Source organism: Pithys albifrons, chromosome 8 (genome assembly GCF_047495875.1).
Source record: "Pithys albifrons albifrons isolate INPA30051 chromosome 8, PitAlb_v1, whole genome shotgun sequence".
In the NCBI taxonomy this organism is placed as follows: Eukaryota; Metazoa; Chordata; class Aves; order Passeriformes; family Thamnophilidae; genus Pithys; species Pithys albifrons.
Window position 1 is genome coordinate 2,495,776 of NC_092465.1, and position 23,266 is coordinate 2,519,041.

Consider the following 23,266-nt stretch of genomic DNA (forward strand, 5'->3'; position numbering starts at 1 on the left):
GGCCTTATCCTGGTTGGTGCTCCTGCTCCTCCCCAGGGAGGGCTGGGCTGGATATCAGGGAAAGGTCCTTCCCCCAGAGGGTGGTGGGCACTGCCCAGGCTCCCCAGGGCAGTGGGCACAGCCCCAAGGCTGCCAGAGCTCCAGGAGGGTTTGGATGATCCTCTGGGGCACATGGTGGGATTGTTGGAGTGACTGTGCAAGGACAGGGCTTGAACTGATCCCTGTGAGTCCCTTCCAGCTCAGGACATTCCATGACCGGGATAAGTCTCAGTGGTGGTGTCTGTTCACGCTGGAAGCCCCTCTGTGCTCTCATGCAAACCCCTCTCAGTCAAAAGGTTATTTATTTTGCTCTCTTTGCTTCATAAAGGAACTGTCTGCACCCCTGCACATCCTGAAGAGCAGAGCAGTGCTTGGGAAGGCAGGAAAGGAATCCTAAGTGATGAGGGCTGGAAGGGACCTGAAAGGTTATCTTCATGATCCAGGTTCTGTAAGTGATGCCCCTGCTGCCAACTGCACACAGAGTTGGTTGATGTTTTATATTCTTTTTAATCCCACAAAACTCCCAATTTGGCTCAGGAACTGCTGCCTGTGTAGGACCAGCCCCACATCCTGAAATTAAGGTTAAAAGGAGGCATTTGCAAGTCAGAGTAGTCACATTTTTTATTTTCCCGTTGGGGGAATAGGGCAGAGTATACATTTGTATTTGTACAATATTTAACAATCACTTTATTGAGGGAAGGGGGGGGGGTTGGTTGGTTTCTCAGCACTTGCAGAAAACCAGCAAGTACCTTTTGACAGTAGTACAACAACCTGTGCCCAAAACACTGACAGATACAGAGAGGAAAGTTGAAGTAATTGCTCAGCAAACTCGAGAGGTAACGAAGGGGAGATGGACTGAAAAGGCATTAAAAAATAAAATAAGGAGGGAGAACAAAAGCAGTCCTGCTGGTTGAGTATCTGAGGTAACAGATGTTCCATCAAGGATGCTACTGGAGTCATTTGCCCATGGATGTGTATTGCAGCTTCCTGTGTTTTGTACCAGAAATGTCTTTAAAAAGGTTAAAAAAGCTGGAGGAGGAGCAGAGGGGACCCTGCAGGTCTGACAAAGCTGCCCTGAGCAGGACACGGCCTGTCAGTCGGTACAGCTGGGATGGGAACTACACCCACTGCTGTGGGGGTATCTCCACGCTCCTGGTGTGGTTTGGGAACATGCCAGGGATGGCAGCGCTGGTTGCACAGCCCTGGGGAGGAGCTGTGAGCAGAGGACGTGGGGCAGGAGCTTCTCCCCCTCTCACACACATAGTAACACCTGGGGCTCACACAGCAGCCCAGGGAGGGCCCGGGGCACTGCCCAAACACTCCCCAGCACCACAGAGCACTGCTCTGGCAGCTCAGCCCAGTTCCTGCTCTGCAAGGACAACCACAACTCGTGTCCAAACCCCTGTGAGAGCAGCTGGGCCAGAACAGCTCAGGGCACAGCAGTCTGACCAATTAAAAAGCATTTCTAAGGAGCAGCCTTTGCTCAGTGACGCTACATGATGCTGTTAAATCCCAGGGAAGGAGAGCAGGACAAGAACTGAGCTGGGACAGCCAAAGGCAGATTGGAATTGCAAAGGTAGGAGTGCTGGGGGAACCTGCAGGAGCTCGAGTTTGGGGGGTAACACAAAGGGACATCAGATCTCAAAGAGCACAGAATTCATCCATCCACTACTCCAGTTTGGGTACTGAAGGGTTAAAACTGCTCAGGAGCCCAGAGGTCTCTGAGCAGGACTGGACTGGGGTTTGTTCAGAACTCGGCAGCTCCATCCCTGTCCTGTGTGTGTGACGTTAAATTAGAAGTGGATTAAAAAGGGAAGGAAGAGGGAACTGTCACAAATGCCAGAAACTGGATTTCTCTCCCACTGTCTCCTTGGAGAAGGTCCCTCTGGCACAGCCCTGGGTGGGACATCAGCCCTTCCTCCCTCCCTGCCCTTATCCATCACTTCCCACTGCTCCCAGGGCCCAGCTCACCTTGGGCTGCACAGGTCCAGGTTCCAGCCAGCCCTCAGTGAGCTCCCATTAAAGCTGCTTCCCAAAGACAGGAATGGACAAACAGGGAGAACAAGGACACCCACAGCACCCCAGGGGCCACACGGACTGTTCTTGGAGCTCTGTGTGTGAAGATCCAACAGGGAGACAGGGCTGGGAGAAGCTCTCTGGCACTCAGCTCCCAGTCACTGTGATTCCAGCACGAGGGGTGGTGTCCTGAACTCCAGTGCTGGAGCTGGGAAAGCCATTTCCATGATTATCCTCATTTTTGGCGAGTCTGTGCTATGGACATTGATACTCGTTACCTCGGAACGGTCGTTGCATTCCGTGAGTAGAACTGAGTTATCCCTGAAATTTGTAACGTTCAGAATCTGGGATTTGTGGCCAGAAGATTGGGTGTGACTCCAGGATAAACCTGTGGATCCCAGGGAGGGAGCTGCACTCCCATCCCACGGCACCAAGCTTGGCGTGCAGGGAATTGCAAGTGTCCAAGCAGAGAGAGAGGAGTTTGAGCTTCCTGAGGAGATCCTGGGACAGGGACAGCCCCCACTGCCTGGTGGGATGGGGAACACACGGAGACCTCGGCACAGACATAAATTAGAAAAAGACTTTTTTTCTTAAAAAAGAAAGGAACAAGAATTCAGAGCTTTCCAGTGTCACAGCTCACAGAAAATTAAAAAAAAAAATAAAAGTCATGCTTAAGTTTTCAAATATTCCTCAGACACAGCAAACCTAAATAGTATCAGTTAAATAAATGGATGAGATACTCTGGGAAATGGAGGGAAAAGCTTTCAACTAAAAGAGGAAGGAAAATTTTCTTTCAATAAACAGCACTTTTGTTTCTGTTTTATACACAACAAGCGAGTACAAGGAAAGGCTAAAACCACGGCTCTGGGAATGGCCAGTTCCGGGGCACAAAGCTGTGCCCTCCTTAAATAACAGGGAGTGGGAGCAACAGCATTTACAGAACACGGAGCCGTTTATTATTCCAATTGCGTTAGTGTTGTCAACCATAATTTAGGAGGTGGAACTGAGGTATACCTGGTTGAGGGAGGTTAAGTAATACTTGGAAGCCTCTTTGCTCTATCCCATTGATTACTCTTGTTTCTGTACACGGAACAGCAGCACACGGAACATTCACAAGCTGTGTCGTAGTCGCATTACAATAGTCATTTTTTATAAACAACAACGAATGCAATAAAAACAAGTTACCCTTTTTTTTTTTCACCTGTTGTTTTTAAATCTGAAGTGAAATGTTTTGATTTTAAAAAAAATAACAGTAGTTCATTTAAGGAATTAGTCTCTTCTGACAGGGATTAAGAAATCGGATGTCAGTGTTTAAAACGCTCATTAGCCCAGACAGGTCCATATTCTTCATTAAGTTCCTCGGCGGCACGTGAGGGGTCATGTCCTCCAGGTGTAAGCAGGGAATGCAGAAAGTCTCATGGATCCACGTGGGGCAGCAGGAAGGGGGAAACAAAGGATAAACACCTCTTGGGCATGTTCCAGAGAGACTTACCATCCGCTCTTCCCGCCGGCACAGCCGTGACGCCGCAGTCCGTGCGCTGTAGCAGCTCCAGTGAAGAGTCCTGTGGTCACTTCCATGACCAGTGCAACTATCATAGACTGGATTCTTTGGGAGGAAAGTCAACGTTTGTCACCATTGTGACCACAGTCACGATGTCCTCTGTGGTGATTATGTTAGTCAGTTTTTGCATCTGGATGATCCTCTCCTCCACGCAGCCCGCCGACAGCCGCGCCTCGGCGTCGTGATCCCAGCACTCCTCGATGGTCTCGCACAGCATCGCCATCCCCTGCCGAGGGCAAGGCACAGCCGTCACCCGGGGGCTCGGGAACAGGCTGGGGGGGCACACCTGCCACACCTGAGCCCGGTGTCCAACAGCACACGGTGCTGGACTGGGGTTGGTAGGACAGGACACGGTGCTGGACTGGGGTTTGGTGGGACAGGACGTGGTGCTGGATTGGGGTTTGGTGGGACAGGACGTGGTGCTGGATTGGGGTTTGGTGGGACAGGACGTGGTGCTGGACTGGGGTTTGGTAGGACAGGATGTGGTGCTGGACTGGGGTTTGGTAGGACAGAACGCAGTGAGTTTGATGGGACAGGACACAGGTTGGGTTTGATGGGACAGGATGTGGTGCTGGACTGGCGTTTGGTAGGACACAATGTGGTGTTGGATTTGGGGTTGTGGGTTGGACTTGGTTTTGATGGGACAGGACATGGTGCCACTTTCGGGTTTGATGGGACAGGACATGGTGCCACTTTGAGTTTGATGGGACAGGACCCGGTGCTGGACTTGGATTTGATGAGACAAGACGTGGTGCCAGGTTTGGGTTTAGTAGGACAGGACACTGTGACAGGTCTGGGTTTGATGGGACAGGACGTGGTGCTGGACTGGGGTTTGAGTGTTGGACTTGGGTTTGATGGGACAGGACCCGGTGCCAGATTTGGGGTTGATGGGACAGGATACGGTGCTGGATTTGGGTGGGATGGGACAGGACACGATACCATATTTGAGTTTGGTAGGACAGGACATGGTACCAGATCTGGGTTTGATGGGACAGGACATGGTGACACTTTTGGGTTTGATGGGACAGGACACGGTACATTTGGGTTTGATGGGACAGGACATGGTGCCACTTTTGGGTTTGATGGGGCCTCAGGTCTGCTTCATTTAGTATTAATTATTATTTCTTCTCTTTATACAACTACAGAACAGTGAGCAAACCCTCCCCCTGGAGGGTGGTGCCAGACTCATCACAGCATTTCTAAGAGCTCACACCAAGAGGTGAATTCCTCAGCCATCAAATGGCACTTCAGTGAAAATGAACTCAAGAATTTCTCCTTTCATCAAAATCCCTGAAAGAATCACTCACTTTCCAACACTCAATATTTTAAGATGAAGAATACACTAATTTCTAGCCTATTTAATTCCCACTGGAACTACTGAATTCTTCCCAAAACCAGTGGCTGGGCAGGATTGGGAATCCCAACCCTTGGGTAACACTTACAGAATGTTTCTGCCAACACTCCCTCAGGACAGGCCTCTTCTTTTTATGGACCACGACCTCCTGCATGTCCTCGAGCGAGGGGTGCTGCCCGATCTCCTCCTCGAAGGGCAGCATGTACTCGTCCACGGGCCCTGCAGAGGGGAAGGCTCTGTCACAGTCCTGGCACAGCCCGCAGGGCACTTCAGAGCCCTCCCTGTCCCACCCCCTGCACGGGCAGGGACACCTTCCTGTGTGAGGTTGGGGGATCTTGCCAGGGAGCAGGTGAGTTTGAGGTGGCTCCCTGTGAGGGAGAGCTCTGGGACACTCAGCATGCCCAGCCCAGGTGGCACACCCACATTCACTCGGTTGGATTTACCTGCCTGAAAATGCCACTTTGCCCCAAACATTTCTGAGCCTTTGGCCTGTTCTTGGTCCATCCTGAGATTCATTCTGGCCCCCCATTAGATCTATTTTAATGTACTTGTAATTCACACTGGAATCTGAGCCTGGGGTGAGCTCAGACCACACCAGGTGTGCCAGGTGAGTTGTGCCAGGCTGGTTGTTCCAGGCCAGTTGTGCCAGGCCAGGAGTTGTGCCAGGCCAGGAGTTCACAGGAGCTGTCCCTCCCTCCCTCCCCATGGCCAGAAGCAGCACACCAGCACTCCATGTGCCACAAGACTCCTCCTGGGATGCCACACCACAGGCAGTGCCCACTGAGGGTGTTCCCGTGCCCTCCCCACTGGGTCCCCCAACCACCTGAGCAGACTCCCCGCACACTCCACCCTCCCTGCCCCTCTGTGCCAACCCCAGTGCCCCCGAGCCGTGCCCGTACCGTCAGCAGCCGTGCAGCGCGACGCCAGCTCCCACAGCACCAGCCCCATGGCGTACATGTCTATCCGCAGGAACGCGTCCCTCTGGAAGTTGATGGCCCCCTCCAGCACCTCCGGGGCCATGTACCTGCGGGTGCCCACCTGGAGGGGCACAGACACCACGGGTTGGACCCTGAGCACACACCCCACACCCCCCAGAGTAACAGGGGGGTCCAGCTGCACAGCAGGAGCCAACACGTGGGGGGACTGGAGCACAATCCCTGTGGGGAGAGTCTGAGGGGGGTTCACGGGGGAGAAAATGAGGCTCAGGGGGGACCTCAGCACTCCCCACAACTCCCTGACAGGAGGTTGTACCCGGGGGGGGGGGGGATTGGTCTCTTCTCCCAGGCAACCAGCAGGACTTGAGCTCTGCCAGGGGAGGTTTAGGTTGGATATCAGAAAGAAATGCTTTACAGAGTAACTGGGCATTGGAATGGGCTGCCCAGGGAGGGGGTGGATTCTCCATCCCTGGAGGTGTTTAAGGTGAGACTGGACGTGGCACTGAGTGCCATGATCTGGTAAAGGGACTGGAGTTGGCCCAAGGGTTGGACTTGGTGATCTCAGAGGTCTCTTCCACCCCAGTTCATTCCATGATTCTCTGATTCCCAGGGCTATTCCGTGCTTAGGGGTAAATCCTGGAGTTTCACTGCTCAGTTTCTCTCCACAGTGATAATTAATTAATAAAACATTGTAAGGTTCTTGCCCAAATCCTCTCACAAGGATGGAAATGAGGGGAATTCCCGTTCCCAGGCTGTGCCATTCCCAGAAATAAAGGGGGATTTACCTGTCCATGAGTGTCTCCTGCAGACTTCCCAGCCTCAAACTTTAAAGCTAGACCGAAATCAGCAATACAAGCTGTGAGGTTGTTTTTCAGCAGCACGTTCTTGCTCTTGATGTCCCTTGCAAGGTGAAGAAAAAACCAAAATTAAAGCTCAAGAACCTGGAAAAATAGTAGTTAAAATTCCAAGGAAAAGGTAACACAAGAGTAAAGCATTAGGGGATGAAAGGTGGGAAAATTATACAGATAATTTTAACAACAATGAATGCAACTATATAACTATATATATATAAAATATGTAATATTATAGAACATAAATATATATTTCCATATATAACAACATATGTAAATATATATCTAGTCAAACTGAATGTATAACATACTATTTTAATATAAATAATGCAAAATATAATACATAATAATATATAAATGTCATGATATATTTATATTATCAATAAAAAGTAATACAAATATAATAATAATAAAACCTCGGAGAGCCCTTGCATGTCTTTATTCTTATGGGAATAAACGAGACAGCACTTGGAGCTGTTACTTTGTGCTTGTTTTTGAACTGAATCCAGATGTGTGGGGGATATCTGGACATGATCACAGAATCACAGAATGAACTGGGTTGGAAGAGACCTCTGAGATCATCAAGTCCAAGCCTTGGTCCAACCCCACTGTGATCACCAGCCCAGGGCACTGAGTGCCCTGGGCTGGTGATCACAGCAGGGTTGGATCAAGACATGGTGGATTCTCACTCAGTGCCACATCCATAGAAACACAGAATCATAGAATGGATTGGGTTGGAAAAGCCCTCCAAGATCATCAAGTCCAACCTTTGGGCCAACTCCAGTCCCTTTACCAGATCATGGCACTCAGTGCCACGGCCAAGCTCAGCTGAAAAACCTCCAGGGATGGGGAATCCACCCCCTCTCTGGGCAGCCCATTCCAATGCCTGAGCACTCTCTCTGCAAAGGATTTCTGATATTCCCCCTACCCCTCCCCTGGCAGGGCTCAAGCTGTGCCCTCTGATGCCCGGGTACCTGTGTGAGATGGCAGGCTTGTGGCCATCCTTGAGCCCCGGGATGTCCTCGTGCAGGTAGGCCAGGCCCCGCGCCATGGTCTGCGCGATGTGACACAGCTCCGACCACGACACCACGTTGGCCTTCAGGAAATCCGTCAGCGAGCCCTGCACGCACAGCATGGTGTCACACACAACAGTGTCACACACAGAGAGCGTGGTCACACACAGCACTGTCACACACAGCACTGTCACACACAGAGCACTGCACACACATCAGTGTCACACACAGCACTGTCACACACAGCACAGTGTCACACACATCAGTGTCACACACATCAGTGTCACACACATCAGTGTCACACACAGAACTGTCACACACAGAACTGTCACACACAGAACTGTCACACACAGAACTGTCACACACAGAACTGTCACACACAGAACTGTCACACACATCAGTGTCACACACATCAGTGTCACACACAGAGAGCGTGGTCACACACAGTACTGTCACACACATCAGTGTCACACACAGCACAGTGTCACACACAGCACAGTATCACACACCACACAGTCACACACAGCACAGTCACACACAGCACAGTCACACACAGCACTGTCACACACAGAGAGCGTGGTCACACACAGCACTGTCACACACAGCACTGTCACACACAGCACTGTCACACACATCAGTGTCACACACATCACTGTCACACACAGCACTGTCACACACAGCACTGTCACACACAGCACTGTCACACACACAGCACAGTGTCACACACACAGCACAGTGTCACACACACAGCACAGTGTCACACACAGCACTGCACACACATCAGTGTCACACAGCACAGTGTCACACACAGCACAGTGTCACACACAGCACAGTGTCACACACAGCACTGTCACACAGCACAGTGTCACACACAGCACAGTGTCACACACAGCACAGTGTCACACACACAGCACAGTGTCACACACACAGCACAGTGTCACACACACAGCACTGTACACACATCAGTGTCACACACACAGCACAGTGTCACACACACAGCACTGTACACACATCAGTGTCACACACACAGCACAGTGTCACACACACAGCACAGTGTCACACACACAGCACTGCACACACATCAGTGTCACACACACAGCACAGTGTCGCACACACAGCACAGTGTCGCACACACAGCACAGTGTCACACACACAGCACTGCACACACATCAGTGTCACACACACAGCACAGTGTCGCACACACAGCACAGTGTCGCACACACAGCACAGTGTCGCACACACAGCACAGTGTCGCACACACAGCACAGGGTCGCACACACAGCACAGGGTCGCACACACAGCACAGCGTCGCACACACAGCACAGCGTCACACACACAGCAGTGTCGCACACACAGCACAGTGTCGCACACACAGCACAGTGTCGCACACACAGCACAGCGTCGCACACACAGCACAGTGTCGCACACACAGCACAGCGTCACACACACAGCACAGCGTCACACACACAGCACAGCGTCACACACACAGCACAGCGTCACACACACAGCACAGTGTCACACACACAGCACTGCACACACATCAGTGTCACACACACGGCACAGTGTCACACACACGGCACAGTGTCACACACACGGCACAGTGTCACACACACAGCACTGCACACACATCAGTGTCACACACACGGCACAGTGTCACACACATCAGTGTCACACACATCAGTGTCACACACATCAGTGTCACACACATCAGTGTCACACACATCAGTGTCACACACACAGCACTGCACACACATCAGTGTCACACACACAGCACAGTGTCACACACACAGCACAGTGTCACACACACAGCACAGTGTCACACACACGGCACAGTGTCACACACACGGCACAGTGTCACACACACGGCACAGTGTCACACACACGGCACTGCACACCTCTCACTTTAACCATCTAGCTGGGTGTCTCTGCATGTGGGATTGGTCTGTGTGGCTTCTGTTCTACAGACTGATGTCTGTGGCTTCAGATTTACAGACTGGTCTGTGTTGCTTCAGATTTACAGATATGGCTTCAGTTTTACAGACTGGTCTCTATGGCTTCAGCTCTACAGACTGATGTCTGTGGCTTCAGATTTACAGACTGGTCTGTGTGGCTTTAGTTTTACAGACTGGTCTCTATGGCTTCAGATTTACAGACTGGTCTGTGTGGCTTTAGTTTTACAGACTGGTCTGTGTGGCTTTAGTTTTACAGACTGGTCTCTATGGTTTCAGATTTACAGACTGGTCTGTGTGGCTTTAGTTTTACAGACTGGTCTCTATGGTTTCAGATTTACAGACTGGTCTGTGTGGCTTCAGCTCTACAGGCTGATCAACTAATGCAAGCAGAACAAAACCAAACCCCATTAAGTTCTGCGAGATGGAGTTTGGTGAACTCAGGCAGGTGATGGGGGATCTATCTATGAAAATACTCTAAAATAAAATACTCTAAAAAGCAAGAAAAAGGATAGAATTCATTTTTGAGTCCTACAACAGCTCCTCTATTAAGTAAAAACCAACTTCCTCCAGTTGTCTGAAAATACACGGAAATAATTTCACACCCAACGAAAAACAAACAGTGAAAACTTTCAAACTGTGTTTCCAAACTCCTCCCCTGTTTGTGACCCCCGTGCAGGCTGTGCCTGAGCCCCGGGCCCAGCAGGGCCAGCCCCACCTTCTCGTGGAAGGCCGTGATGAGCCACAGGTCGACGTCGATGCTGCTGCCCCTCTTCTCGGCGCCGATGAACTGCAGGATGTTCTCGTGCTTCATCCCGGGCAGGCTGTAGATCTCGTACTCGTTCTGCCACGACTGCTTGTCCTGGAGACACCCCACAGTCAGCCACACACCCCTGGCACTGCCCCTGGCACTGCAGGGCCTTGGGAACCCCCTCCCAGCACACCCGTGGGGTGTGTCCCCAGGAACACCAACCTGCAGTGGGTCCCCCCAGCTCAGACCTCGTGGGTGGGTTTGATTTCATTAATTATCCCCCCAGTATCACCACGCAGGAGCATTTGTATTCTTTATCCTAAATCCTGAGCACAATTCAAGCCACGGCATCCAGAGGGCACTCTCTGGGCAATCAGTGCTGTCTCACTTAATTGGGGCACATTTAATTGGAGCTATCACTGCACAGGTTTGCATTGCAGGCATTTAATGTGGTTATTAACTGCTCAGGAGGTGCTTAAAGCTCCTGCTGCTGAGCACACGTTTTTATGACTAGAAACACCCATTTCACAGAGCTGATGCTTCAATCATATGTTTTAATATCCCATTAATTTAAGCTTCCATAATATTCATTAAAACATTAATTTTAATTCAATATAACTCTTCCTGCACCTCGTGCACCTCAAAGACAACTCTGCCTGGATTTACAGCATGAATTTAAACTCTGTGTTGGGACAGGGAGGGCTGTTGGGATGTGCCAGGGGTTGTGCTCACCTGGATGGGGAATATTTTGACTGCCACGTATTCATTGAGGAGCTGAGCCTTCCACACACACCCAAACCTGCCCCTGGCTTTGATCTCCAGCAGCTGCAGCGGCTTCAGACCCATCAGAGGGGAGGGAGGGGGAGGCCCCGGGTCCTGCAATCAGCAGAAACCAGTAATTAATTCATTAGTTAATTCTGCTGTTATCCCTGACAGCTCTACAAATAAAGGCTTTAAGGTGGGAGAGACCTGGAGCACAGAGACAACCCCTCCTGGAATTAATTCCCAAAAAACCAGACACAGACTGAGCCCTGCTCTGCAGGGAACAGGAATGGGGTGGGAAAACGTGCTCATGGATGTGGGAGTGGGAGCAGCACCACAGGCAGGGAACACCCCTGGAAAACCAGGAGTGACACCACAGCAGGAACCAAGGACAGGGTAACCAGGTGGGAAAGCAGAGCAGAAATTAAGGAATAATCTAAACAAGTTGGAAAGTGCAGCAGAAATTAAGGAATAAAATAAACGTGGAAAAGCAGAGCAGAAATTAAGGAATAATCTAAACAAGTGGGAAAGCAGAGCAGAAATTAAGGAATAATCCAACCAGGTGGGAAAGCACAACAGAAATTAAGGAATAATCTAAACAAGTGGGAAAGCAGAGCAGAAATTAAGGAATAATCCAACCAGGTGGGAAAGCACAACAGAAATTAAGGAATAATCTAAACAAGTGGGAAAGCAGAGCAGAAATTAAGGAATAATCCAACCAGGTGGGAAAGCAGAGCAGAAACTAAGGAATAAAGATAATCAAGCTTTACTTGTTGTTTTTGTAAAGAGCTGGAATTGAAATGAGCACCTTTGATGCACTGAAGAGTTTTGTGCATTTAAGGAGGTTTTTTTTGTGTTTATTGATGTGTGTGACCTGTTTAACTCCTCAGATCCCTGGTTTGGGAATCAGCACCTCCTGACCCACTTCCATTGCTCCCAGCTCTGAAATCTGAGCACCCAGGAACAGAACTACAATTCAATCTGAACAGAACAAGGAGGTTCTCAGTTTTACTGCCAAAGCTGTGCCTCCCTCTGGGCTCTCCTTTTCCCTCCAACCCCAATTCCACAAATGAATAACTGTGAAAAAAAAGAACTGCAATTCCAGTGGGAGACTCCCTGGAATCCTGACAAAAAGCACGGAATCCTCTCACAAATGTAGTGCCAGGTGCTCACAGTTGTTACACCAGAACTGAGGGTTTGAGCTGGACAGAAAACACAGAAAGTGAAGTTCCTGAGGGAAGTTTTCCCTCCCTTGGTGCCTTTCATTCCCTGCCAGAGCCCTCCTGGAATATTCCAGGGAAGGCACTGCCCTCAATTTGTAAATACAAACATTTGTAAATACAGTTTGGAATTATTGTAAGTGAAAGTGGAAACAAGATGCCCAAATTTCCTCCCCAAGGAGTAAAATCCTGTTACTTCCAGCCCTCTGGGCACTGGGCAGCACTTGGGGAATTAATGGCTGGAATTAATTAGTTCAAGTTCTGAAAGCGGAGAATGTTTGTGGGAAATGAGCCCAAATCTCCCTTTGCTTCAGTGCCTCAAATTCCCCTTCCTTCCCAAGGCTCCACCCAAAATCCTGCTGGGAATCTGCAGGGCACAGACTCTGAATTCCTTCTGAACCTTCAGGAAAAGAGCACTTCTCCAGGATTCCATGGGATTCAGGAAAAGAGCACTTCTCCAGGATTCCATGGGATTCAGGAAAAGAGCACTTCTCCAGGATTCCATGGGATTCAGGAAAACACTTCTCCAGGATTCCATGGGATTCAGGAAAAGAGCACTTCTCCAGGATTCCATGGGATTCAGGAAAAGACTTCTCCAGGATTCCATGGGAAAATCCCACCTGAGAGACACAAGGCAAAGTGGCAGCGGAATCTGCTGCTCCCAAATTTCCCATCAGAGCACTCCACTCCCCACATTCCCAACTCCTGGTTCCTAGAAAGCCCTGGCACTGCACAGGATGTTCCCAGGACCTGCCCCAGCCTCTCCCAAGGTTTCCCTTTCCTGGAGAGTCAAAACTTGTGGAGTTTCCAAAGCAGGAACACCCTCCCAGCCCGGACAGACCCTGCTCTGAGTGCAAGGCACAATTCCTGCTCTTCCCAGGAGTGGAGAGGAACATCTGCCCTGTGTTCTCCTTGATTTCCCCTGGATAAAATCCCACTGGACAACTCCAGGGCCTATTTTTACCCAGACACATTCCCAGCTGGGAGGCAAAGCTGTCCCACGTGCCACAGGCTCTGTCATTCCAGGCTGGCTTTGGGATGAGCTCCCTGGCGCCGGGGCCCAGGCTGGAATGTCAGCACAGCTCTGCTGGGATATCTTGGAATTCCAGATTTCCACAGCTGGCAAAGCCTTTCCCTTCCTGCCCCTTCCCCTCCACTGAGTCATACAGGGAAAAGATTCCCCAAAGAAGGGAGACTCCCAGGAATGGGGTTCCTTAAAAATGGGTCTCGGGATCAGAGAGATGCTGAAGGGACAGGGAACACAAATCCACCAGAAGTGGTTCCCTGACTGGGATCATTTGGAGCCACACAGGGAATCCAGACTGCAGGAACCACAGGGAAAAATGTAAATATTAAAAACACTTAAACCATCCTATTTCTTTCTAAATTACATTTACAGATTATCTCAGATGTTAATTAGACAACTGCAGGTGACAGAAATGGAGCATTCCTGAGACTCAAACACGAACCCAACTCTTGGATTTTCAATATCCAACAACAACCCAGTTGGTGAATTAAAAACCTTCAGTGAGTTGTAATTTCATGTTATCAGTTTAACACAAATAAAAATAATTTCTGGCCAGTGGGAAATCTGAGGTACAGACTTGGCAGTGGATGAGTGTTCTCCTCCAGGTGTTGTGGTTCTGAACCACAGGGACTCCAAGCACTGGGAAAGGACAATTCATACCAAACCAAGTTTCCCACATCCCCAGAAGGTTCCCCAACACGAACAAAGAGCAAAGGGTCTTACCTCGATCATTATATGAAAGGCATGCTGGCAGAGAGGAGAAAACAAGGCAAGAGAAATTACTGTTTGCACCAGGAGTGGCAGAGAAAGCAGATTAGAGGAGGCAAAATCAGTTAGTTGTGAGTTAACAGCAGAAGAATTCATGGGGGGGGATTGTCTTCCATCAGTAATAGCATTTAAATTAATAATTAAAAAATCCATCATTGATACGTCAGCAAAGGAATGGGGAGAGCAGAGTTATTAACAGACAATTAGCTGAGTTAGGGTATAATGAGGCCGAGAAACGCCCACCACGGAGTACAAAGAGCCGGGTTTTACTGAGTGCCCGCGAACACGCAGGGAATTCAACTTCCAGAGGGATGGAATCATTCCCTGCAGTGCCCGCAGTGGCCGCGAGGGGGCGACGCTGCACCACCGAAATCCCGGATTTACTGGGAACGGGAACTGGGAATGGCCCTTGGAACTGGGGCTTAAAAACCAGGAGGGCAGCACAGACTGGGGGAATGGCCATTGGAACTGAGCTTTGGGAACCAGGAAGGCACAGACTGGGGGAATGGCCATTGGAACTGAGCTTTGGGAACCAGGAGGGCAGCACAGACTGGGGGAATGGCCATTGGAACTGAGCTCTGGGAACCAGGAGGGAACAGACTGGGGGAATGGCCATTGGAACTGAACTTTGGGAACCAGGAGGGCACAGACTGGGGGAATGGCCATTGGAACTGAGCTCTGGGAACCAGGAGGGGACAGACTGGGGGAATGGCCATTGGAACTGAGCTCTGGGAACCAGGAGGGCACAGACTGGGGGAATGGCCATTGGAACTGAGCTCTGGGAACCAGGAGGGAACAGACTGGGGGAATGGCCATTGGAACTGAGCTTTGGGAACCAGGAGGGCAACACAGACTGGGGGAATGGCCATTGGAACTGAGCTCTGGGAACCAGGAGGGCACAGATTGGGGGAATGGCCATTGGAACTGAGCTTTGGGAACCAGGAGGGCACAGATTGGGGGAATGTCCATTGGAACTGAGTTTTGGGAGGGCACAGACTGGGGGAATGTCCATTGGAACGGATCTTTGGGAACCAGGAGGGCTCTGATCCTCCTCCTGAACTCCATCCCAGGCAGGCCCTGGCAAAGGTTGCCCAGAGAAGCCTCTGGATCCCTGGAATGTCCAAGGCCAGGCTGGACAGGGCTCGGAACACCCTGGGATAGTGGGAGGTGTCCCTGTCTCTCTGGAACAAGAGGATCTTTAAGGTCCCTTCCAAACCAACCCACTGCAGGATTCTGTGATTCTTTCACTTCAGCCATTGCCTTTGTCCACTCCAAATGGATCAGATGCTGCTGGAAGAGCATGGGATTCAAACCCCAGGACTGACTCCACGTGGGATCTCTCAGCCCTTCCTCCACTCTGCCCTTCCCTGCTCAGGACGCTCCGGAGCCTCCCCCTGTGCCTGGGCACTGCCCAGCACACACTGGGCATTATCCAAGGAACTGGGAACAGAAGGATTTCTTGGAAATCCATGAGCTGGGGGTTGGACTGCTCACTGCAGAGCACTGGGATCCAGCAGGATCACTCCTCCCACCCTCGGGAGCACAACACCCACTCTGAGGGGCCCAAGCCCTTTTTTCCAGTCCTATCCCCTATCCAAGTCCTGCAGCTCCTGAGAATCCTGCAGATCCCTCAGGAATGAGGCAGCAGCTGCAGGAGTTCAACCTTTTTGCTCTGGGCATGAGGAGAAACCGAAACACAAAGCTCTGAGAAAGGAGTCCTGTCCCAAACCCTCTGTGCTCCCCTGGAGAATCCTCCTTCCCCACCCACCGAGGGGTCAGACACACAGGGACATTCCTGAAGGATAAATCCATGCTCAGAAACACCCTCTGCCCCTGAAATCTCTGCCCACCACCTCAGGCCTTCCCCACAAACACAACTGGCACCACTTGAAGCTTATCAAGCTACAGAAGAAATGCAAATATGAGCTTCATGTCAGGAATTAATTCTTACACACAAAAACTGGGAGCAATTACCCCCTCAAAACACCTGCCACCTACACAGATGTCCATGAACACACCAACTTCCCATTTATGCTGCTGAAAACTAATTCTAGTAGGTTTTATTACAATGCTTGGACCCAATTAGACCAAAACACCCCAAATAGTTGAGTTTTTTCCCCAAATCTGGGCCATCCACAGCCACATTCTGAACTGTAAAAGCCTTCAGAAGCCCAAACTAACCTGAGCTTTGCCACAGAAACACATTTTAAACTGTTCTTTAATTTTAATTGTACTGGAGTGAAGAAGTTCCCTTCAGGTTCCCGTTCAGGGTAAGATATTTGAGGTCTGGATGTGCATTTCCCACTTGGAACACCCCATGGATTCCATCAGGAAAAGAAAAAAGACAGTTCCAAGCTATTTACTCACTGCAAAACCTTCCCAATCTCTTTTCCCATTTCCCACCTGATTTTCCAAGTGCCCATTAACCTCTCTAAGTCCCTGTGAAAATCCCTCTCCCTTTTTCCAGGGTGAAAATGTCTCTATTAAAGTATCTGTTAACAACAAAATGTGCTGCAGGACCAAAACCTGACCACTTGAATTAATTTCTTCATCCTTCCATGGCTTTCTGTGGCAGAGGGTTAAAGATTATCCCAGAAATTTCCAGTGCATCAGGTAGATCTTGAGTTAATTTGGGGCATAAAAAGCTGGGTGTCTTCAGGAGAGAATCACAGTGTGAGTGAAGGAGTCACCAACCAAAACCTGAGGCATTTTTTAATGCTCAGAGACCAGAGGGGTGAGAGCAACATCTCTATTTAATGCATGTGCTTTAATTAGTCCTAATTCTTGGCCCACATGAAGACAAGGACAGTTCCCCATATCCATGTGGGGAAAAAGGAAAACCAAAAATGAGGCACATTAAGAGTCTTTAAGCCTCTTACCCAGAGCACAATAAAGTGAGATTTAAAAGGTTAAAGGCACAAGATGTGGTGGTGTTTTTCAACTCTATAACCTGCTCCTCCTGAGAAGAGAAAAATGGTGATTCCCAGGACCCATCCTTGGTTTATGGATCCCTCCATTCCAGGAACACAGAGCTGGGTCAGGGATTGAAAACATGACACACCCGAGAAGGAATCACAAAAATAGGTTATGAAGATGTTCTGTGAACCTCTAAAGCCCTTTTTCAACCCTCTCAACACATGACTCTGATTTTAAGAACAACTCAGAGCAAAAAAAAAACAACTGTGTGATCCAGTAAGACATTCCCAGCCTTTTTTGGGGGGTAAATTCTCTGAGACAACGAATGTGTGTTTGCTGTGTGATTGAATCAAATCTAAACAGGGAGATGAAACAGTTTTTTCCAAGTGTTTTACATGGACACAGATGGATTTGTTAATAACTGGCTGGGGAATGTCAGAAGTGATGGGATTTATGGAATCTGACAGCTCTAACTGGACAGTTCCCCACCCAGCAAAGACAGACAGACACAGGAGTAGGAAAGCCAAGACTAATTGTCCATCTTTCACTCCAATCCCTGTTTTCCAGGGAATACCTGGAAACATCTCACCCACTCATTCCACCACTGCTACACAAAGACTTAAAAGCCAATCCAATTGCCTCCCAACTCTGCCCTAATTATTAAATGCAATATTAATAGTTAATATATTAATTGCATGAATATTTCCATGTTTGCTCTGTGGTTATAAAGTTACTAAAACTTTTCCCCCTCTTCCCACTTCCTCTGCCTCCTGCCCAAACCAGCTGCAATCAGATTGAGAGTGGGAAATTCTTCATCCATTCCATTTGCATAATAATTCCATTAGTTCTTCAGGCAGAAGGAGCTTTTCCTGTCTTTCCACACTGCCTGTTCCCCACAGGATCAGGAAATGCTGCTCCACCACAACCAGCCACCAGCACACACTTATCCCAACAATCTGAGCTCTAACAGAGCAGGTGATTACCCTGTTAATTAAAACCTGGCTGTCCATCCTGCACAGACAAGGAGAGCAAAGAACTGCAGGAAAAGGAGGAACAGCCTCACAATTCAAGTCTGGGATCTCGCAGGTATTTAACACTCCCTTGCTCCTCGCCCCCTTGGTCCATGACTCAGAATTCCTCAGGAAGGGAATGCCAGGCTGAAATGATGCCCACAGTGAGCAGTCGGGACTCTGAGCTCGCAGTGGGCTCGGTGGGAAGTGCCCAATCCATCAAATCGGTGCTGGAGGAAGGGATTCTGCCGACAGCTTGTGGGGAGTGTGAGCACGGACAGCAAACAGACTCCTTCCCTTAAATTAGGCTCTTTTCACTTGGCAACAACATATGTCCACTGCCTCTCCCCGAATGTGGCTCAGCTATTCCCGGGAAACCGAAACCCAAACAAGGGCTTTGTCAAGCACGGGCAATCCCGGCTGCTGGAGCAGCCCCGGGAGCGCGGAAAGGGACACGGGAGCGGGGACACACCGGAGTGGGGACACAGCGAAGCGGGGACACAGCGGAGCGGGGACACAGCGGAGCGGGGACACAGCGGAGTGGGGACACGGGAGCGCGGAAAGGGACACGGGAGCGGGGACACACCGGAGTGGGGACACGGGAGCGGGGACACACCGGAGTGGGGACACACAGCAGGGTGGGGACACACAGCAGGGCGGGGACACACGGGAGCGCGGAAAGGGACACGGGAGCGGGGACACACAGCGGAGAGGGGGGACACACAGCGGGGCGGGGGGACACACAGCGGAGAGGGGGGACACACAGCGGAGAGGGGGGACACACAGCGGGGCGGGGGGACACACAGCGGAGAGGGGGGGACACACAGCGGAGAGGGGGGACACACAGCGGGGCGGGGGGACACAGCCCCCCTGAGGGCAACTCTGGCCCCCGTGAGGGCAACCCCAGCCCCTCGAGGGCAACCGCAACCCCAACCCCTGTGAGGGCAACCCCAGCCCCTGTGAGGGCAACCAAAGTCCCTCTGAGGGCAACCAAAGTCCCTCTGAGGGCAACCAAAGTCCCTCTGAGGGCAACTCCAGCCCCTCCGAGGGCAACCTCGGCCCCTCCGAGGGCAACCTCGGCCCCTCCGAGGGCAACCCCGGCCCCTCCGAGGGCAACCCCGGCCCCTCCGAGGGCAACCCCGGCCCCTCCGAGGGCAACCCCGGCCCCTCCGAGGGCAACCCCGGCCCCTCCGAGGGCAACTCCAGCCCCTCCAAGGGCAACGCCGAACCCCTGAGGGTAACCCCAGTCCCCCTGAGGGGAACCCCGGCCCCTTTGAGGGTCACCCCACCCAAAGGACACGAGTTTTCCCTGCAGTTCATCACACACTGCACACTGTCCCTCTGTTCTGGGCACTAGGAAGCTCAGGTTAATTCCCATTCCAGAAATCCAAGTAATTTCCCTCTCCATTTCCTCTGCTTTTTTGTCATCTTTCCTGCTCTGGTCCCAGGAATTTCCTGTGTTAACTCTTCCCATAAAATGCTCCTGATCTCAGCTGAATTTCCAAAGGCAGAGGAATTCCAGTGCTAGCAGTGATCCCCCACCAGAATGAGCAGGAACAGCACACAGGCAGCCAAAAAAGGCCTGTTTGGAGGCAGCAGGGCCAGTCCACACCCAAATTTGGAGACCACAGCCTCAGAATATTTCAAATACAGTATTTCAAATACAACACAAGCACCACTAAAACCGAAACAGGTCAAGACACAACAGAAGAAACATAAATAAGCAGGAGGAGAAGATGACAGGACTGGCAGTGGGGCCACGAGCTGAGCTCAACTCTGGGATTACTGAACTAAAGATTCTCTTCACATTCCCTGTAACTGCACCTGTATCCCAGTCCTTGATCCCTCAAAACCAGCTCAGCACACACCAGGGACTGGTTCCTACTCCCCCCAAGGTGCCAGTGTGAAGCAGCAGCCCCAGTTTCAGTCTCAGCACCAAGCTCAGCCCCAGCTCTGTGCCTGGGCCATCCCAAGCCTCCTGCTCAGCTCCAAACACAAACATGGAGCAGTTGCTCACAGATCCATCAAGGAATAATCCCTGGGCTAAGACTGTGGAAGTAAAGCTTCATTCTCTGCTTGTGGGGAGAGCAAGCACTGCACCAGGGAGGGCACAAATCCTGCCCAGGGAGTAGGTTAAGCCCCCCCAAAAGCTGAGGCAGGGCCTTACCTGGGTGGGCACCAGCACGGGGGGATAGGCCATCTTGTGGTGTCTGTACATCCAGAAGGAGAAGAGCACGATGACTGCAATGCCCATGATGGGCACCAGCGAGTACAGCAGAGTGTTGAACAGGGGGGGCTTCGGGGTCACAGGATTGGAAGTGGCTGGAGGGCAAAAAAAAGCACACAGCTCTTAATAAACAAACCCCCCAGTGCCTGGTTTGCTGCCAAGCCCTGCCCTGCCCACCCAGCAGCCTGTAACACATTGAACTCCCAGCCCTGTGTGAAGGTAGCACTTTGGAGAGCAGGGAAAAGCAGCCACAGCCCCCTGGGCAAAGGGGGTTTCATGGAGGGGAGAAAAATGTCAGTTATTGCCTTGGCAGGATCACTGACAACAGTGACAACAATCCCTCCTGGGTCAGCAAAGGCTATTTTAATCTCCCAGAAAATGTTACTTCATTTCATAAACAACTTCCTCTGGCTATTTGGTGCACGAGACATTTGCTGCTTCCAGCTCAGTCAGTGTCATCACTCAGTTCTCCAGCTGAGATTGGGTTCCTGAGTGCAAGATGACAGGCAAGAAAAATCACCTTTTAGCCATTGTTTTTAAACAATTATTTTTAAAGTCTGGCCATTTGATTTTCTTTGTGACCTGGCAGGAAATTCTGTGCCCCTTTTTAGAGGTTCATGTGTTAATTTGCAGAGAAACTGGAAGGCCCAAGTAGTTTAAAGGGGATTGTCGGAAGAGAAGGAGCATCCACAGGCTGGCACAGGGATGATACAGCTTTTAACCCCCCAATTTACAGCACTTACAGCAGCTTAACTACACAATTAAGGTAAGATCTGACAGTAACTTCTGTATCTTAAACAGCCAATTATTTCAGATTACCCTTCCTGGGGAAAGAGCTGAAGCTCCTTTTATCAATTTAAATCACTCCTAGGAAAGAACCTTTCACAAGGAAGGAATGAACTGGGGTCTTTCTGTGACCACCCAGAGCTTTCCCATGAAGGAATGACAAACCTTCCAGCAGGAAAAGCCCCCCCAGGAGCTGGGAAAACCAGCACACCATGGAATATTCCGAGGCACTTACGCTGCGTCACCTCCATCTCTGGGAAGTAGAAGAAGCGCTCGTTGCACATGTTGCCTTCACAGCAACAGAAAAACACCTCAGGGCTGTCCTTCTTCTCTATGCAATCATTCCTGGGGGAAAGAACATGAAAATGTTTATTAATCTCCACTTTTGGGGGGGGGTTGTATAAGGAAAAAATCTATGCTTGTCTTTAAAATTTGAGCAGTGAAGGTCATTGGATTGTCCAGGTGCCCAAAGACCTGCTGATTAAGTGAAATTAATTAAAATCTGGGGTATTTTACACTGCAAGGCAATACTGTTAAAACAGAAATAGCCCATCTTTGTTGGTTTTAAGATGAAGTTAAAGGCCAGTTCACAGTGCAGGTTTAAACAGGCCAAAGGGCTGGTGCTGACCCAAACCCAGGGCTGGCAGAGAAGGGGGAAGGAGAGTTGTTGCATTCTAGGTTATTTTCAGAAAACAAACACAAAATTTGTACAATCCCCCCTGCCTACATTATGCTCAGAGACAGCACCTGTTCCACTCAATGCAGAACTGCAGGAAAGGAGTTTTACCAACAAATAAGCTGAAATTATTCCAGTGAGGGAAGAGGAATAAGCACCAGGCAGGACCCGAGCTGAGAGCAGGAAGGGACTCTGAAAACCCTCCAGTTACAGCTGAGGATTTCAAAAGCAGCTCAAGATTGTCAAGCAAGTTCTGGGCTCATCTTCAAAACCCTGGGTTAGTTATTTCCCAGAGCCAGCCCTGCAATGTGCTGTAGGTCCAGGGAGCTTCTCCCCTTTGATGTGCTCCATGTGCTGCTGTTTGGAGCTCATCATTCCGGGTCCAGAGAAACCACCCCCAGTTCCAGAGATAAGATTTGGGATGTTCTGGACAAACACAGCAGTGTGTGTGTTATTAGCACAGCTTAGTTAATGAGCACACACAGATTCTTACTCACTTTCCAACTATTTCCTTACCATCCTTCCTGCTTTTTAGTTCTGCTTCCAACTCCTTTTCTTGGCTCAAGGGAGAGTTTAATCTCAGGACTTTTTTAGCTGTTCAGCTGAGCTTTCAACCATCACCAGAGCAGAAAACCCCCTGGTGTTGGGGGGCAACTGGAATGACTCCAAGGACTTCTTCTAACAACTCAACATTTCAGAAACCCAAAGGAAAACTTTTCTAAAATACTGCTAAAATAATTTCTAAGTATTTTTAATGAAGATCTACAGTGTATTTATTTCTTAATTCTCTGCCTTTCCAAACAATAAGTGTTTTGGTCCAACAAACCCAGTATTGTCCTTTAAAAACTGTAAATGCCATTTCTTAAGACAGTCATGACCTTTATTCAAGCCAAGATCCAACAAACCCCAAGTCCTGCTGTTACTGCTCATAGGGACTTGCAAGACCATCTGTTATTAAAAGAATGGCTGTAAATTTAGAATATTCAGTGTCTCTTGAGCCTTTTAATAAATTGGCCAAACACTTCCATGCTTTGGTAAACTGCAGACACAAAGTGCTGACTTCCCTGTTCCAAATTTCTTGGAAAAGCCAACTATAGAGTTTTGCATTCTGGGTGCAATAAACTGTATTTGTGTTGTTTGGCAATAACAAGGCACTAAAAAATCCATTATTAATGGCCTAAAAAAGTATAAATCAAATACCTGGGGGTTTTTAATAGATGATAAGTAAACAAGAGAAGGTAAAACACACTGCTCAGCGAACAAGACAAAGTGCTGAGGTGAAGTCTGGTCCCTAAATACAAGTGAGCAGGAAAAAAGGCCATCTAAAAATAAGATAATTATTCAGACTATGTGTTATGTCCTGTCTCAGGCAGCGAGTGCAGAGAGGAAATGCATAAATCAGGCA

At 49.9% G+C, this 23,266-nt stretch overlaps 1 protein-coding gene across 2 annotated transcripts in view; it reads right to left on the reverse strand.

Moving 5' to 3' along the window:
- Positions 1-642: 642 nt before the first annotated feature.
- The window catches only part of ACVR2A (activin A receptor type 2A), a 60,659-nt gene continuing 38,035 nt past the window's right edge, over positions 643-23,266 (reverse strand). The window contains exons 3-12 of one of the 2 annotated variants that reach the window (XM_071561916.1): positions 21,421-21,530; positions 20,340-20,494; positions 14,202-14,225; positions 11,202-11,345; positions 10,437-10,580; positions 7,731-7,876; positions 6,691-6,805; positions 5,870-6,008; positions 5,059-5,189; positions 643-3,842 (exon numbers count right to left, since the gene is read on the reverse strand). In XM_071561916.1, coding sequence (XP_071418017.1) covers positions 3,648-3,842; positions 5,059-5,189; positions 5,870-6,008; positions 6,691-6,805; positions 7,731-7,876; positions 10,437-10,580; positions 11,202-11,345; positions 14,202-14,225; positions 20,340-20,494; positions 21,421-21,530 — 1,303 coding nt within the window. In that variant the 3' untranslated portion in view covers positions 643-3,647. The remainder of the gene's footprint in view (positions 3,843-5,058; positions 5,190-5,869; positions 6,009-6,690; positions 6,806-7,730; positions 7,877-10,436; positions 10,581-11,201; positions 11,346-14,201; positions 14,226-20,339; positions 20,495-21,420; positions 21,531-23,266) is intronic. The other variant, XM_071561919.1, reaches the window with a different exon arrangement.